Source organism: Somniosus microcephalus, chromosome 12 (genome assembly GCF_052327205.1).
Source record: "Somniosus microcephalus isolate GS21.2 chromosome 12, FLI_Smic_1.0, whole genome shotgun sequence".
NCBI classification, from domain to species: Eukaryota; Metazoa; Chordata; class Chondrichthyes; order Squaliformes; family Somniosidae; genus Somniosus; species Somniosus microcephalus.
Window position 1 is genome coordinate 86,098,207 of NC_140998.1, and position 15,840 is coordinate 86,114,046.

The window sequence follows — 15,840 nt, forward strand, 5'->3', positions numbered from 1 at the left end:
ACTCCTAGATGAACCTTCAAATGCAATGTGGCCAGGGCTCCTTTAAATATTCCAGCTGAAAACATGTTATTGCTGATGTCATCAGATCTGCACCATTTAATTGGGGAAGGTATCGGGCAGGGTGGCCTTAATAGGCCCCATTAATGCAAAATCGCCCTGAGGAGCGGCATGGAACCAGTAACGGGGTCGCGACCCGCCACTCGACCGCCCACACCGCCCAGGTACGGAAAATTCCGGCCTTTCAGTCTGACCTCTTCTAAGGATTTAAAGTAATACTTTAAAACATTTCCATTGCAGCGGTAGTTATATATTTCAAATCTGGATTATTCCAAACTTATGGGTAGATTTTGCAATTGGTTGCAGAGTTACAAGGTCAAAATGGTAAGCATCAAACTGAGGTTTGAGTAGTATGCTGGATTAGCACAATGTCCTTTCACTTGAGTACCCTTTCACATGTTCAAATCCAGTAAGACTGACTGAATGAAAATTTGAAATCAATGGAATGGAAATCAGGCGAGGTCAATAAAGGCATCTCACTAGCTTAACACCCAGGTGGTGATGATTCAATTCTACACCCTTATCTCTCAGGCCTGACATAAAATGGGTTTAGAGAAGTCCAGTTCCTTGTGGATCTGAGTCTCAGCACAAAACTGCTCAAATTTCAGCAAACTTTGTGATGTTTGTTTAGACAGGCCAGTAAAGATAGTTAATATGGGAATTGGAAAAATTAAAACTGATGGGGGCAGTGGCGAGGTTTAGGCAAAGTAAAAAGAGGCATCGCTATTTATCTTACTGTATGGTATCCAGAGCTCTAGGTTAGTGGGTTCATTTATACCCATAGCATCCAGAGATAGCGACCTATCCCTTTAATCCATGTTTGTAATTTTGCACAGTTCTGGTCTCCTAACTTGTGCTCCTTTCTATAGTTTTTCCAATAGGAATCAGGAGTACTATGGGGAAGTAAGGAAATAAAAAACAGAAAATACTGGAAATGCATAGCAGGTTTGTTTGCATCTTAAAAGAAACATGTATTTCCAGCATTTTCTGTTTTTTTAAATTCAAATTAACTTCTTCCCGAAGTTGTGATGCAATCCCTGTCTTCCACAAACTCTAAGCATTCTTTTCCATATAGTAAGAATAGACTAGTTTGATAGCATGGGACAAGAAAGAACCCCACTTTCAAATAGTGTTCCTGTTTAATTTTAACCCCCTGTGCTCTCTCTGGGAGAAGCTCATATATTGAGAGGGTGGGGATTTGCAGGCATGTGGATACCAGAGACATGGAGCAAAGGCAAGAGGATTAAGAATATAACAGCAAGCATGGAACAAGAAAAGGCCATTTGATCCATTGAGTATGCTCTTTCCACAGATATAACTCAGTTGGTAGCACTTTTTTCCCCCTCCACCCCTCCCACTTCAAGTCAGAGAGGTGATTGTGGGTTCAAGCCCCACTATGGCTTTGATCACATAATCTAGGCTGACGCCAGTACAATACTGAGGGAGTGCTTCGTTGTTAAGGTGGTGTCTTTCAGATGAGATGTCAAAGTGAGGCTATGTCTGCCTACTTAAGTGACTGTAAAAGATCCTATGGTTCTATTGGAAGAAGAAGAGTTCTCCCCCGACAACCATCGCCATTTAATCTTCTGAGGAAAACATTTCCATTAATAACCCCTGATACCCCAAAGGTAATTATGTAAAACTCCATTCACAACTGCACTCTAATCATCCGTCTTTTTTTTTAACTCCTGAAGAAGTAGTCCTATTTCTTTAGGAAAGAGAACCCAGAGAGTGGTTAGAATATGGAACTCGCTACCACAAGAAGTAGTTGAGGCGACTAGCATAGATGCATTTAAGGGGAAGCTAGATAAACACATGAGGGTGAAGGGAATAGAAGGATATGTTAATGGGGTTAGATGAAGAAGTGTGGGAGAAGGCTCGTGTGGTGCATAAACACCGGCATGGACTTGTTAGGCCGAATGGCCTGTTCTGTGCTGTTACTACTATGTAATACTATGTAAATTATGCAAAATAGACTTTTGCTTCAGAAATCATGCTGTTTGGTTTGTGTGTATTCAGGCCACGAGACCTACTTTTAGGTGCTCCATTTATTAGATTTACTGTAGAATTTGGTGTCTTTTAAACAAGCTGTCATCTTGGAACGCATCAAGTCCTGTTCACCCATTACTCTGGCATCTGGCCCACCAGCGCCTCCAATTTAAAATTCTTATCCTTGTTTTCAAATCCCTCCATGGCCTCACCTCCTCCAGCCCTACAGCCCTCCGAGATATCAGCGAGCCTCCAATTCTGACTCTTGCGCATCCCCGATTTTCATCACTCCACCATTGGCGGCTGTGCCTTCAGCTGCTTAGGCTCCAAGAACTAGAATTCCCTCCACAAACCTCTCCGTCTCTCTATCTCTCTTTAAGATGCTACTTAAAACCTACCTCTTTGACCAAGCTTTTGCTCACCTGTCCTAATATCTCCTTATGTGACTTGGTGTCAAATTTTGTTGGATAACGCTCCTGTGAAGTGCCTTACTATGTGAAAGGTGCTATATAAATGCAAGTTGTTGTGGTGGTGCTAATTCCCATATTTGTTACATGCAGAATAAACAAGATCATGAAAAGGATGAAAAGAAAGAGGTCGACAAACAAAATAAATCGAAACGTGGCCGCCCTAGTCTGAAATCCACACCAACTGCCAATTCGCAACGCAGTTTATCCCGAACTCCAGGTAGTGAGGGGAAAAGTGGAACCAGAAGTATGCGGAATAATGCATCTGATTCTTCACCTCTTCTCAATGGAGTGGAAGGTATGAACTATTAAATTCCACACTTTACTGATTCTTTCCCCTCCAAGAGACTTCAAGGTCTCTAGTGCTATATTTTTGGTAATAAATGGTACACTGTATTGGTACGTGTCCATAAAACTGCTGTAGTATGGTTTTTAGGCTCTGATTTCAACCTTCTGCTTGTAAAACTATCCATCTGTAATGAGCAAATGTGAAAAACTCCACATGTACAAATGGTCATTGTGTGGTATAAATGTTCGGCTTCATGGCAAGCTGCTGTCAACTAAAAATGTATAACTTTAAAGTTCCATTGAATCGATTTCTCATCCTCGTCTTGCTTTTCAACTGGCAAAAATGCTTGGGTCTTTTGGGTTCATGTGCGTTTTAATTAAATGTATAATTTTTGCTCGATGTTTATAACTCCTTGATGTTTGCTTCCTCCAGGTCTTCCTCGAAGGCGCACCAGGCGTAGTTCTGGGATGTATGATTCAGACAAAGCATCAAATGGTACAAATAATTGGTTATTAACCTGATCTAATAGCTATATAAATTAAAGGACCAACTCGTGTCCCATTTGTATTTTTTATTTTATGGTGCTGGTACTTGTTTTCCAAATTCACCCCATTTATACTGCAAGGTGGATTTGGAGCACTGGTGATAATGCTGTAACAACTGGGTATACGTAGGAACAGGAGTAGGCCATTCAGCCTTCGAGTCATTCAATGAGATCATGGCTGATCTGTATCTTAACTCCATTCACCTGCCTTGGCTCCATATCCCTTTTTATACCGTTGTCTAGCAAAAATCTATTGATCTCCGATTTAAAATTATTAATTGAGCTAGTGTCTACTGCATTTTGTGGGATAGAGTTCCACACTTCTACCACCCTTTGCATGAAGATGTGTTTCCTAACTTATCTCCTGAATGGCCTGTCTCTGATTTTAAGGTTATGTCTCCTTGTCCTAGACTTCCCCAAGGTTTGCTAATGCATATGTGCTCAGAATTAGCTCGTGATTTTATGCTTCTGGCCTTTGACCTTCCCAGATGATCGTAGCAGTCCTAGGTGCCAGCAGTATGAAAATCACATTGCTGGCCTGTAAGAACGGGCTGAGAGCTGACCAGAAGAAACATAGAAACATAGAAGATAGGAGCAGGAGTAGGCCATTCGGCCCCTCAAGCCTGCCCCGCCATTCAATGCGATCATGGCTGATCATCCAAATTCAGTACCCGGTCCCTGCTTTCTCTCCATACCCCTTGATCCCTTTAGCCTTAAGAAATATATCCAACTCCTTCTTGAATATATTTAATGAACTGGCCTCCACCGCCTTCTGTGGTAGAGAGTTCCACAGGTTCACCACTCTCTGGGTGAAGAAATTCCTCCTAATTTCTGTCCTAAATGGCCTACCCTTTATCCTTAGACTGTGTCCCCTGGTTCTGGACTCCCCGACCATCGGGAACATCCTTCCTGCATCTAGTCTGTCCAGTCCTGTCAGAATTTTATAAGTTTCAATGAGATCCCCTCTCATTCTTCTAAACTCCAGCGAGTACAAGCCCAATCGACCCAATCTCTCCTCATACGTCATTCCTGCCATCCCAGGTATCAGCCTGGTGAATATTTGCTGAACTCCTTCCATGGCAAGAACATCCTTCCTCAGATAAGGTGACCAAAACTGCACACAATACTCAAGATGTGGTCTCACCAAGGCCCTGTACAACTGCAGCAAGACATCCTTGTTCCTGTACTCAAATCCTCTCGCTACGAAGGCCAACATACCATTTGCCTTCTTAACCGCGTGCTGCACCTGCATGCTTACCTTCAGCGACTGGTGCACAAGGACACCCAGGTCTCGTTGCACTTCCCCTTCTCCCAATCTATTGCCATTTAGATAATCTGCCTTCCTGTTTTTGCCACCAAAGTGGAAACATGGTGCCTCAGTGGTAGCTATGTATTGTTCCACAGGTGCCTCAGTGGTAGCTATATATTGTTCCACAGGTGTCTTTCCCATGAAAGAATGGAATTAAACCACTTTGTAAAATGATGTGTTCTGCCTCTAGCAGTAGTTGCACTGCTACCTCTGAATAGAGATCTGCTTCTGGAGCCAGTACTGTAATATAAATGGCTGGTGTAATATCGAAGGTTTGTGCCATTCACAAATTAATGTTTCATCTTTGACTCGGCATGGGATAAATTTGGTGTATTTACCTGTTCAGGCTTAATTGTGGTAGGCTGAGGTGCTTTACCATTACTTACTCCAGTAATCTAAATCTGTTTTTGAAGGTTCAGTAAAAAATTACCTGTTCATTTCAAAGTGAGCAAGAACAAGCTTGTTTTAGGTAAGGCCCTTCTGTGCAATGAGAGAAAATTAGAGGGAAAGTTGGCCCAGACCAGGCTACTATCTTGACCTTTGCCTCAACCAGTGTCATGCCTCTACCAATGGCACAGCAATGTGGAGAACACTATGCACAATACTACCACACTACTTATGCGGAACCTTTATTAAAAGGGTGATGTTTTCAAAAAATCATGTTTGCCAATCCTTTTTCCCATTGCTTATAAACAAGCAGCAAAATAATGTCAATTTTGCTCCAATGTATCATTGTAATGAAAATGACATGGCTCTTCTGGCAGTTTTTCATCTCCAAATAACTTAATGTCCAATTTGTGAGACTGACTTGATTGCTGCTGGTTGTCGGTCTGTAAATACTTGCTGCTTCAGAGCAAACAGTATTGCAAGATTTTAACCAAGGATTAAGAATTTCTCAATGGTCAGTAAAAGAGTTCTCCCACCAGTAGGTGGTAGCACATTTACTGCCAGTGGTAAAAAGAGAAAATCTACTTCCAGCCAATTAGTCAGGTTTCCCACTTAAGAATAGACAAGAAATATATAAATGTACGGGGGAAAGAGGACAAGAATATAATGCCCCAAAAAATCAAATAAAAATGTGTTTGTTTGCAATTTACACACCTGTTGTCAGGTTCCACAGGCAGTCTGGCTGCTGAACAGAAATACAACAACAATTTGAATTTAAATAGTGCCTGTCATGTAGAAGAATGTGCCAAGGCACTTCAGAGGTGTGAGGAAAAAGATAGCACTGAGCCAGAGAAGGAGAGATTGGGAGAGCTTGATTGAAGAGATGAGTTTTATTATCGAATCATAGAATGGTTACAGCACGGAAGAAGGCCATTCGGCCCGTCGAGCCTGTGCCGGCTCTCTGCAAAAGCACATCAGCTAGTGCCACTCCCTCGCCCTTTCCCTGTAGCCCTGCAAATGGTTTTCTTTCAGGTACTTATCCAACTCCCTTTTGAAAGCTGTGATTGAGTCTGCCTCCACCACCCTTTCAGGCAGTGCATTCCAGATCCTAACCACTCGCTGAGTAAAAAGGTTTTTTCTTATGGTGCCTTTGGTTCTTTTGCCAATCACCTTAAATCTGTGTCCTCTGGTCCTTGACCCTTCTGCCAATGGGAACAGTTTCTCTCTATCTACTCTGTCCAGACCCCTCATGATTTTGAACACCTCTATCAAATCTCCTCTCAATCTTCTCTGTTCTAAGGAGAACAACCCCAGTTTCTCCAGTATATCCACGTAACTAAAGTCCCTCATCCCTGGAATTAAGTGTCTTAAAGGAAGACCGAGAGGAGGAGGGGCAAAGTTGGAGGGGGATGCACAAGAGAGAGAGTTTGGGGGTGTTTGGAGGGTTGGAGGAGGTTAGAGATGGAGAGGGTCGACGCGACTTTTTTTTACATGGTTAAGCCTTGGCTCAGTGGTAGCACTCTCGTCACTACTGAGTCATAAGGTTGTGGGTTCAAGTCCCACTCCAGAGAGTTGAGCACATAATCTCAGCTGGCACTTCAATACAGTACTGAAGGAGTGCTGCACTTGAGGCGCCATCTTTCCAAGGCCCCGTTTGCTCCCTCAGGTGGACGTGAAAGAACCCATGGCACTATTCGAAGAAGAGTGTCCTAGTCAACATTTATCCCTCAAACAACACCTAAAAACAGATGAGCTGGTCATTTATTTCATTGCTGTACGTGGGACTTTGCTGTGCGTAAATTGGCTGCTGCGTTTCCTACATTGCAACAGTGAATACACGTCAAAAGTACTTAATTGGTTGTAAAGTGCTTTGGGACAACTTGATGTTGTGAAAAGCACTATATAAAGGCAAGTCTTTCTTAAAATCTGTTGATTTCTTTCTTGGTTGTACAGTGTGCTCAGAAGTACAGTCTTGACTCGCTGGTAATACTAGCAACAAAAGAAGAAATTTGATCAGTGAGCCAGTGTGACCACCATATTGCACAGCTTATTTTTCTGTACCTGTTGTGTTTATGCAGATACCATTTTCTCTACATTCTAGGATAAGATATATGTTGAGTTGCATATTATAATGTTGCATTTTTGTTTTTTTCATTTTCAATATTGAATTTGAAATTAAATCATGTTTTGCTATAGAGTCTACCAACTCTTCAGATGAAAGTGAAGTAGAAGCCTCAGCAGACAAATCTGTAAAAGAGGAAGTTGTTTCCACAAAGACATTAGATGAAGAAGAGAAACCTGAGGGGAAAAAACAAGATAAATGTATGCAGGAAACTAGAGAATTACCATGTGAGGACGATGTGAAAACCACACCTGTGAAGCAAGAGGTGGAACGTATAGAACAAACAGATAATGATGAGAAAATGGTGACTCAAGCTGAAGATATACGGAAAGAGTTTGTGGACAAGTCTCCGAGGGGCAAAGGAAGGAGGGGTAGGACACGGGATATGTATTCAGAAAATAACAAGACTGTCCTTGCTAACCACGTAGAAATAGTTACTGAAAGTGGACAAGACGTGGAAAAATTGGAAAGCTCAGAGGTCAAGCAGCTACCTGTCCTCAGTGCTCCTGAAGAAGATATTCCAGTTACAGAAACTGGCTTGTCAATTGAACTTACAAATGATGAGAAGAAGCCAGGAAAAAGAAAATCTCCAGAGCAGTTAACACCTGATAAAAGGCTTCGGATGGAAAGCGAAGAAAAAATGCAAACTTTAAAAGATGAAGATACTGAGAAAATGAAGTGTTTTACAGAAGAATTTAAAGAATATAAAACTGTTGAGAGGTTAGAACTTGAAAATGGTGAAGCTTCTCCTTTAGAGATCGTGACAGACAGGTATGTGGAGCAAGAATTGGAAGCACCCTGTTTAGAAATTGAAGAGGATATTTCATCAAAATGTTATGAGGATATGATGCCGCCGATTGGGCCTGAAGCTTTAGTTTGCCATGAGGTAGATTTGGATGACTTGGATGAAAAAGAGAAAAGCAGCAGTGAAGATACAGGTGCAGGAAACTCAAGATCCAATTCTCCTGAATTAGTTATAGCTGTTGTGTCTGCTTCAGTGCAGCAGGTTTTGTCAATTGCTTCCCCAGCACCGCTTCATCAAGATGAGGTTCGTAGTGTAAAAAGTGAAAGTGACATTACTATTGAAGTGGACAGTGTTGCTGGAGAATCGCAGGAAGGATTGTGCGAGAGTGAGTCTGCCAATGGGTTTGATGCCAGTACGAGCTCAAGCAGCAGCATCATAGTACAAGAGGCTGAGAACAAGGAAAAAGGTAGGCCTTCATAAACATATGCAGCATTATTAACTATGGTTTGAATTTTGATTTTGTTTGATAATTTGGGTCGTCTTGTTGGGGGGTACATTTTATTTTGCATGTTCTTCCCTTCTGGTCTCTGTGTCACACACCATTTGCTGACTGGGTGGGTGAGCAAGCAACCTACTCGGGCTTCTGCCAAAGCCACTCTAACATTGTTATAAAGTTTGTGGGAGGACGAATCTCCCTCTCCTCACCCATTAATATTCTGCATACCCAAGAAGACTGTACCTACAGAAGAAATTTCCATCTGTAAGCACTCTAAAAACCAATTGGCGTTGACCTTAATTTATACTACTGTTTGTCAAGTGAGGTTTGTAATTATAGGCTGAACATCTTGATATTTATATGTAAACCAGTAACCTGTTGGTGTTTAATAACTATAACCTCAGTTACTCAATGGCTTAGCTGTTCTGCAGCAGCATGGTTTATATTTGCATTCAATTGTTTAAATTTCATGTAGGTCAGAAAAGAATAAGCGACAGCAGCAATGGGACACCAGCAAAGAAACAAAAGCGTAGCCACAAACGATCAAATGTGTCCAGTAAGAATGAAAAGAATGGAACTGGTAGGCTTTGAAGCCAGAACTTAAAAACAAGTTTTTACAATTTTTTAAAATAAATACGTACATGTTTTTGATTATGAATATTTTTTAAGGCAATAGCAGTGATAGCGAGGACCTTCCAGTCACAGACAACTCCAATAAATGCACTCCGGTGAAGAGCTCAACTAAATCTCAGAAGCTTGGCAGGTCTCCTTCAAGAGTGACTTCTCCGAACAGTAAAGATGGGGACAAGGATAAAGAGAAAGATGGAAATGATGGTGCATCACCCAGGACTTATAAATGGAGTTTCCAGCTCAGTAAGAAAAACATTCTTTTGTTAAATTAAGTTAACTTTTTTTTTTGAAGTGCAATACGTTAGAATTAACCAGCTTTACTTGATGCATGAAACAGCTTAATGTGCTAACCTACCATGTTGATATGAGAGGATGGAGTGTAAAAGCAAGTGATGAATTTGAAATAGATCTTCTCAGTTCATTATACAAAGTCATTTTTTTGGCCAATTGCAGTCCCCACCACGTTGGTGTTAACGTGAATTACTCACTATTAGAAGTGGAAGGTAAAACTGCATCTAGCATTCTTGTGCATCGGTATTTGAGTGAGAGACCAAAACTTCAAAAGCAGAATTCATGTTCTTGGCTCATTTTGCTGGCTCAACTTTCAAGATACTTGCCTAGGCACATTAGTATCCGACTCTCATCGCTATGTTTTTCTCAGTGTTACAAACCGCTTCCTTAACAGGTAAACTGTTTTTGTTAATTGAATGGAATGTCAAGTGCTAATTCTAATTGGACAGCTGTGACCAATAGAGAAACCCAATGCTCCAGAGATCTCTGTTGCTCACAATGTAAATAACTTTCATGACAATGACCCTGAGTTATGTGGGATATGTATGTAATATGACAAGTCTGATCCGCTGCGGCCCAAAATGGATGGCGTGTTTAATGTGTTTGTAGTTGACTTCAATGGAAATGGCAAAGGGTTAGCGCTATTTGCTCGATATAGGCGGCTGTCTGCAATAAGCGAGGACAGTGTCAATGGCGTGGACTGTACTTGACATGCGTCTGTAATTTGCAGTGAATTAAAATTCTGCATTGCACAATCTTCCAATGTTTGTCATTGCTGCATTTTGAAAAGGGGCCTAAATTGAACAGAAGTGGCATACAATTTTGTTGCAATTAATCACTTGTGTTGATCACTTTATTTATGTTGTCAATTGAATCCAACATGAGATTGGCAAAATGAAGGCTGAGGGGTGATCTAATTGAGGTCTTTAAAATTATGAAAGGTTTTGATAGAGTAGACAGAGTGTTTCCACTTGTGGGGAAGAGCAAAACTAGAGGCCATCAATATAAGATTGTCACCAAGAAATCAAATAGGGAATTTAGAAGAAACATCTTTATCCAGAGAGTGGTGAGAGTATGGCACTCGCCACCACAGGGAGTGGTTGAGGCGAATAGTATATATGCATTTAAGTGGAATCTAGGTAAGCATATGAGGGAGAAGGGAATAGAGGGTTATGCTGACAAAATTAGATGAGGAAGGATGGGGGGGAGGCTTGTGTGGAGCATGGACTGGCTGGGCCACATGGCCTGTTTCTGTGCTGTATATTCTATAATTCTACGTAGAATGACTCTGGTATTATCCCTAAAAAGTACAAATAAAAATGCATTGCTGCTCTTGGGGTTTATACTGGATATGTTAGAAGTACCCACCTCCTGTAAGTAGGTGCAATTGGAGTGATCCTTTTGAGAGGTGAGAGTAGTGACATGAGGGTTGTTGTACTGGCAAGGTGGTCCATATTTAGAATTTTTGTTTTTTAAAAATGCTTCAGCTATACAGCTTTTCATATGCTTGAAATTAACCCACCAATAGTCAACGACCAAACAAAAAGCATTGAATTTAGGTCCTCTGAGCAGTTTGGTCAGTTCTATTAATCTTGCTTTTTGACGGATCTGATTAGTTTGTAGCAATCATGTGACCCATGCCTCCATTAACCCTTTGATCTGATTTGTCCGTGGGAATTAAATGAACAATAATTTCGTTGCTCTTCTAGAGCTTTGATTGGTCCGTCCGAACCACAAAACCTGTTCCTCCTATTAATTGCTTGCAGCATTCACAATTTTACTCGATGGCCAGCAGCCGTTAATGACTAATTTTGACCGGTTCCACACCCAATATGCCAACTTGTCGATTCTCTCCACAGATATTGCCTGACCTGCTGAATGTTTCCAGCATTTTCTATTTTTTGTTTTAGATTTGTAGCATCTGTGGTATTTTGCTATTTGTTAATTAATGACTATTAGCCTATTTTTGGAGGATTCTTCCGTTCTGTTTGATACATTACAATCTGCCTCAAATTGAACCAGACTGTTGCAATCTTCAATGTCCTATGGTGTACTGACACTAAAATTTTGAGACGAGTTTTTATCTTGTAAAATTGAGACATTTTTAGGTTAATCTAACCTTGTGCTGTTTGTAAGCACAGAACTGACCCATAAGTGGCAATCTTAATGAGGCCTTGGTGTGCTTTATGGTGGATAAAGAAAGACATTAAAAGTTGGGCTTAAGTTGCTTTCCTGGAAATGAAGTTGAAAATTAGTTTGTGTTGATGAAGAGCGATAAATAATACACATTGCATTTGAGGTCCTGGCCCTATTTATTACAGTATAATGTATTTGGGGACTAATTAAAAAAAAAAAAAAAAATGTGCATGGATTTAATCTTTTTCTTATTTTCAACAGCTGACCTTAACAACCTGACAAGTGCTGAACGAATAGCCTTCCTACAGGACAAACTACAGGAGATCAGAAAATATTACATGTCTTTGAAGTCTGAAGTTGCATCCATAGACAGGAGGAGAAAACGGTTAAAAAAGAAAGAGAGAGAAGGTAACATCCAATATAATTGATGACTTGCACAATTTCATGAATAACAAAATGTTTAATCTTTCTACATAGGAATAGGAGTAGGCCATTCAGCCACTCAATCATATTCTGTACCTCAACTCCATTTGTGCACCTTTGAAACATCCCTTGATACCCTTACCTAACAAATTTCTCGATCTCTGTTTTGAAAATTTTAAGTGACCCATCCAGAACCTTTGGGGTAGAGAGTTCCAGATTTTCCAATACTCTATGTGGAAAAAGTGTTTCCTGCTTTCACTCCTGAATGGCCTACCTCTAATTTTAAAATTGTGCATCCTTGTTCTCGATTCCCCATCAGAGGAAAAAGATTCCCTGTATCCACACTATTGAATCTTTTTTATCATTTTGAACAACTTAATTAGATCGCCCCTCAGTCTGCTAAACCCGAGGGAATACAAGCCAAGTTTATGCAACCTTGACTTAAAATTTAATCCTTTAAACCCTGGTATAATTCTGGTGAATATGTGTTGCACCCCCTCCAAGGCCAATATATTCTTCCTAAGGTGTGGTACCAAAACTTGAATGCATTGCTCCAGATGGGTTCACATCAAGGCTCTGTACAACTGAAGCAGCACTTCCTCCCCTTTATATTCCAGCTCCCTTGAGATAAAGGTCAACATTCCATTGGAGTTTTTGATTACTTTTTGTACCTGTGCGCTTGCTTTTAATGGTTTGTGTACATGAACACTCAAATCCCTTTGCTCCTCCTCTTCACTATTAAGAAAATTTTCTTATTTGTCTTTCTCTGTCCAAAGTGGATGGCCTCCTACTTCTGGAGCTCCATCTGCTATAGTTTTGCCACTCACTTAATCTGTTTGTCCCTTCTCTCAACTGCACAACTTACTGTGCCTCCTAATTTAGTGTCATCTGCAAACTTTGATATACAACTCTCTGTTCCTTCAACCAAGTCATTAATAATTATGGTGAAAATCTGATTCTCTCCCCCCACCCCCCCAAATACAGATCCCTAGGGAACACCACTTGTCGCATTTCGCCATAATGTTCCCTTTATTCCTACTCTCATTCTCCTACCTCCCAACCAATGACCAATCCATGTCCCAAGGTTTCTAAATCTTATAATGAAGAGATTAATATAAACACAAAAGAATCTTGAACAGTTTCTTTCAATTTTTCTCAATTAGCTGATAATATTGCATTTCTTAATTGAGCTCCAGATACCTTTTTATCATTACGTTACAATATACAATGTGATTGAGATTGATTTCACAGTTTTCAAAGTGAAAATAACCAAAATAAATTCAGTAATTGAGTTTTTATATTTAATATTTCTTCACAAAGTGTTTAATTTGGTGTTGTGGTAAGTTCTGAAGATGTGTTTCTTACTTTTGTTATTTTCTGTCTTTTATTGCTCCCCACCCAAGAAGATGACAGACTTCCCAGATTTCATCTAATGTTGCTGTTGAGCCAGCAAAACAGCACCTGGTGACTTGCCAGATTTTAAGATTCCACCCCCCCACCACCTCCTTGTTGGGGAAGCATCTGGCTTTCTGTTGGGTTCTTCTCCTGATGACATAGTGTGGATTGGGAACTTACCTTGTGGGGAATCCCAAGTTTGAACCTGTCAGCCTATGGGACAGCTTGTTTAGAAGTTCAGTGAACAATATGATCTATTATGAACTTTGAGATCTTACAAGGACCAGCTATAATTACCAAAAGATACACTAACATTTGCACAATGTTTTATGTGGATCCATTTGCTAATTTATATGATCTTATACCCTACAGTTACACCTGCAGCTCCAGGCACATCCTCTGCATCTTCAGAAACTGGAATGAGTCCTACTTCCTCTTCACCAGCCCAGAATAGTGTGGCAGTAGAGTGCAGGTGATGAAACGCCCACTCCACGCTTCCCTATCCCTTCCCCAGCAGCCTGCTGCCATGACACAAGTGCTAAAAACCTTGGAACTTTAGCATAGGAAGCACTCAGCTGATTGGACTTGTGCATTACCAGTGGATTTAAGCAAATAGTTAACCAGTCCACCTGGTTAACTTCCAGTTCCTTTAGCACTGCAAGGCACAGAGTTGAATGTAATTTGGAGATGAGACATCACTGATGACTACTGTTCACTCTATTACATGAAATGGCACTTTGTGGAAGCCTCTCAGTGATTTAATGAAATGAATGTGACCATTTTCTTCGGAAGACACACACGGAACAATAACTGCGCCAGAAGAAAGCTTTGTTGGTGATGGAACAGAAGATGCCCAGTGCCAGCCCAGTCAGCTCAGTTCATATGTTGGGTTAGTAGTTCCAATTCAGTCTTAGTTGTGGGAGCATTAGCTATGTTGAACTGCCAAAGTACACGGTGAGCAGAGTGCCCTATTTTGTGTAATTTGGAAATGGGACAAAATAGATTGTTACAGGAAATTTAGTGTATTGAAAACTGAAACTGTAATGAAAAAAGTCTTCCGCTATTTTGCTGTTGGATTTTGAGCACAGTTATGCAAATGAGATTTCTTATTTAAATTTTGTAATGTTTACAGTCATTGGAGAAGCTGGTTTTCAGTAGACTAATTTCTGTAGCAAGACTATTTTGTCTCTTTTTATATGTAATTGCAGAGTTTTTATTTTATTACAAAAAAGTTTCAAATATATCACAACAATGAAGTTATTTAACAAATTTCTAGACCTGAGAATTTTGTGTAAAATAAAAAAAAATGTATTATCTTGCAACTTGTGAAGTATATTTATTCAGACAAGGCAATGGACATAATACTTGTATTTTTTATGTATTTTTAAAACAAGAAAGAAAGATATTTTCAGACTTGGTTCAGTTTTCCAGGTTTGTTCGCTCTAATTTACAAGATGTTGCAAACCTTAAATTACGATTTCAATCATTTCAAAAGCAGGGTCGCCTGTCCTGAATTACGTATCCTGTAGGGTTCAGTTGTCTAGCTTTATGGTCACACTGCCTAATGGTAAAATGTATATTATTTGCCCTGTTAAACAAAGCTGGTTGGTCCAACCTTTGAAACTATGCCAAGTTGTCTACAATCCAAATATTGTACAATTTAAAAAAAAGTGTAGCACAACAACAACAACTACAAGGAATTACGGTTACCATTAGGTGGCTGTGTAGAATTTCCAGTCCATGGGTACAGCCATGGAGACTCCATTGCATACTTTGTATATATTTCAACTCTTCCAGAACCATGTATTTAAAGGATACAGTTTGCACATGTATTGTGTACAGATGTGATTATTTTATCAATTTTTATCCATACTTGTACTGTACATTATAAGGAATTGGTGTCCCTTCCCAATGTTTAATATACTGTAGAGTAATAGTGTGAATGCTCTAGACTGTTTGTATATTATGATACTGTGGTTCAGAACAGCAGTGGGCCTGAGGTGGATTGTAATAGTATTCCATAGAACTGCTAACAAATCAATGTCCATTCATTTTATGTTTGAGATTTTTTTTTGTATTTCTTGACAGCGTGAAATTGTAGTAGTTATTACAATGGATTTTTTTCTTCCACACTTGTAGTGGAAGAGAATAATTTGACAATGGCTTAACTTTCTAAAAGCAGAGCAAACTTTTTTTTCTCTCTTCCACTTGCAAAGCTGGTGTATCGTAATGTGAAATAAAATGGAGCTCAGTACAGAGTTTAATAAAGGCCAAGTTTTAAGAAACCTGCTTTAGAATTATTTTTGTCACATTTTGTGACCAATTTTCTGCATGATGTACCCTTCCCTAGCTAAGAGAATGGGCTGGCAGCCTATTTCTAAGCCTCTGCTCTCAGTTTGGTTAAGAGGTGTATAAGAACAGTTCAAGTGGCATGCCCATTAACTTAGCACCTCCCCTAGTGGCACAGATGAGATCAGGAACCCACCATGTTGGAAAATTGTATGGTTATGATATGAATCATGAAAACTGATACTCAGTTCAATCACTATTCGAGGTAGTG

The 15,840-nt window shown here is 40.0% G+C and overlaps 1 protein-coding gene across 3 annotated transcripts in view; it reads left to right on the plus strand.

The window, feature by feature from the left end:
* The window catches only part of arid4a (AT-rich interactive domain 4A), a 107,847-nt gene extending 92,282 nt beyond the window's left edge, over positions 1–15,565 (plus strand). For all 3 annotated transcript variants that reach the window (XM_086003269.1, XM_086003270.1, XM_086003271.1), the window contains 7 exons: positions 2,607–2,811; positions 3,235–3,297; positions 7,239–8,375; positions 8,881–8,985; positions 9,075–9,278; positions 11,724–11,870; positions 13,653–15,565. In XM_086003269.1, the coding sequence (XP_085859395.1) occupies positions 2,607–2,811; positions 3,235–3,297; positions 7,239–8,375; positions 8,881–8,985; positions 9,075–9,278; positions 11,724–11,870; positions 13,653–13,756 (1,965 nt within the window). In that variant the 3' untranslated portion in view covers positions 13,757–15,565. The remainder of the gene's footprint in view (positions 1–2,606; positions 2,812–3,234; positions 3,298–7,238; positions 8,376–8,880; positions 8,986–9,074; positions 9,279–11,723; positions 11,871–13,652) is intronic.
* Positions 15,566–15,840: the final 275 nt, after the last annotated feature.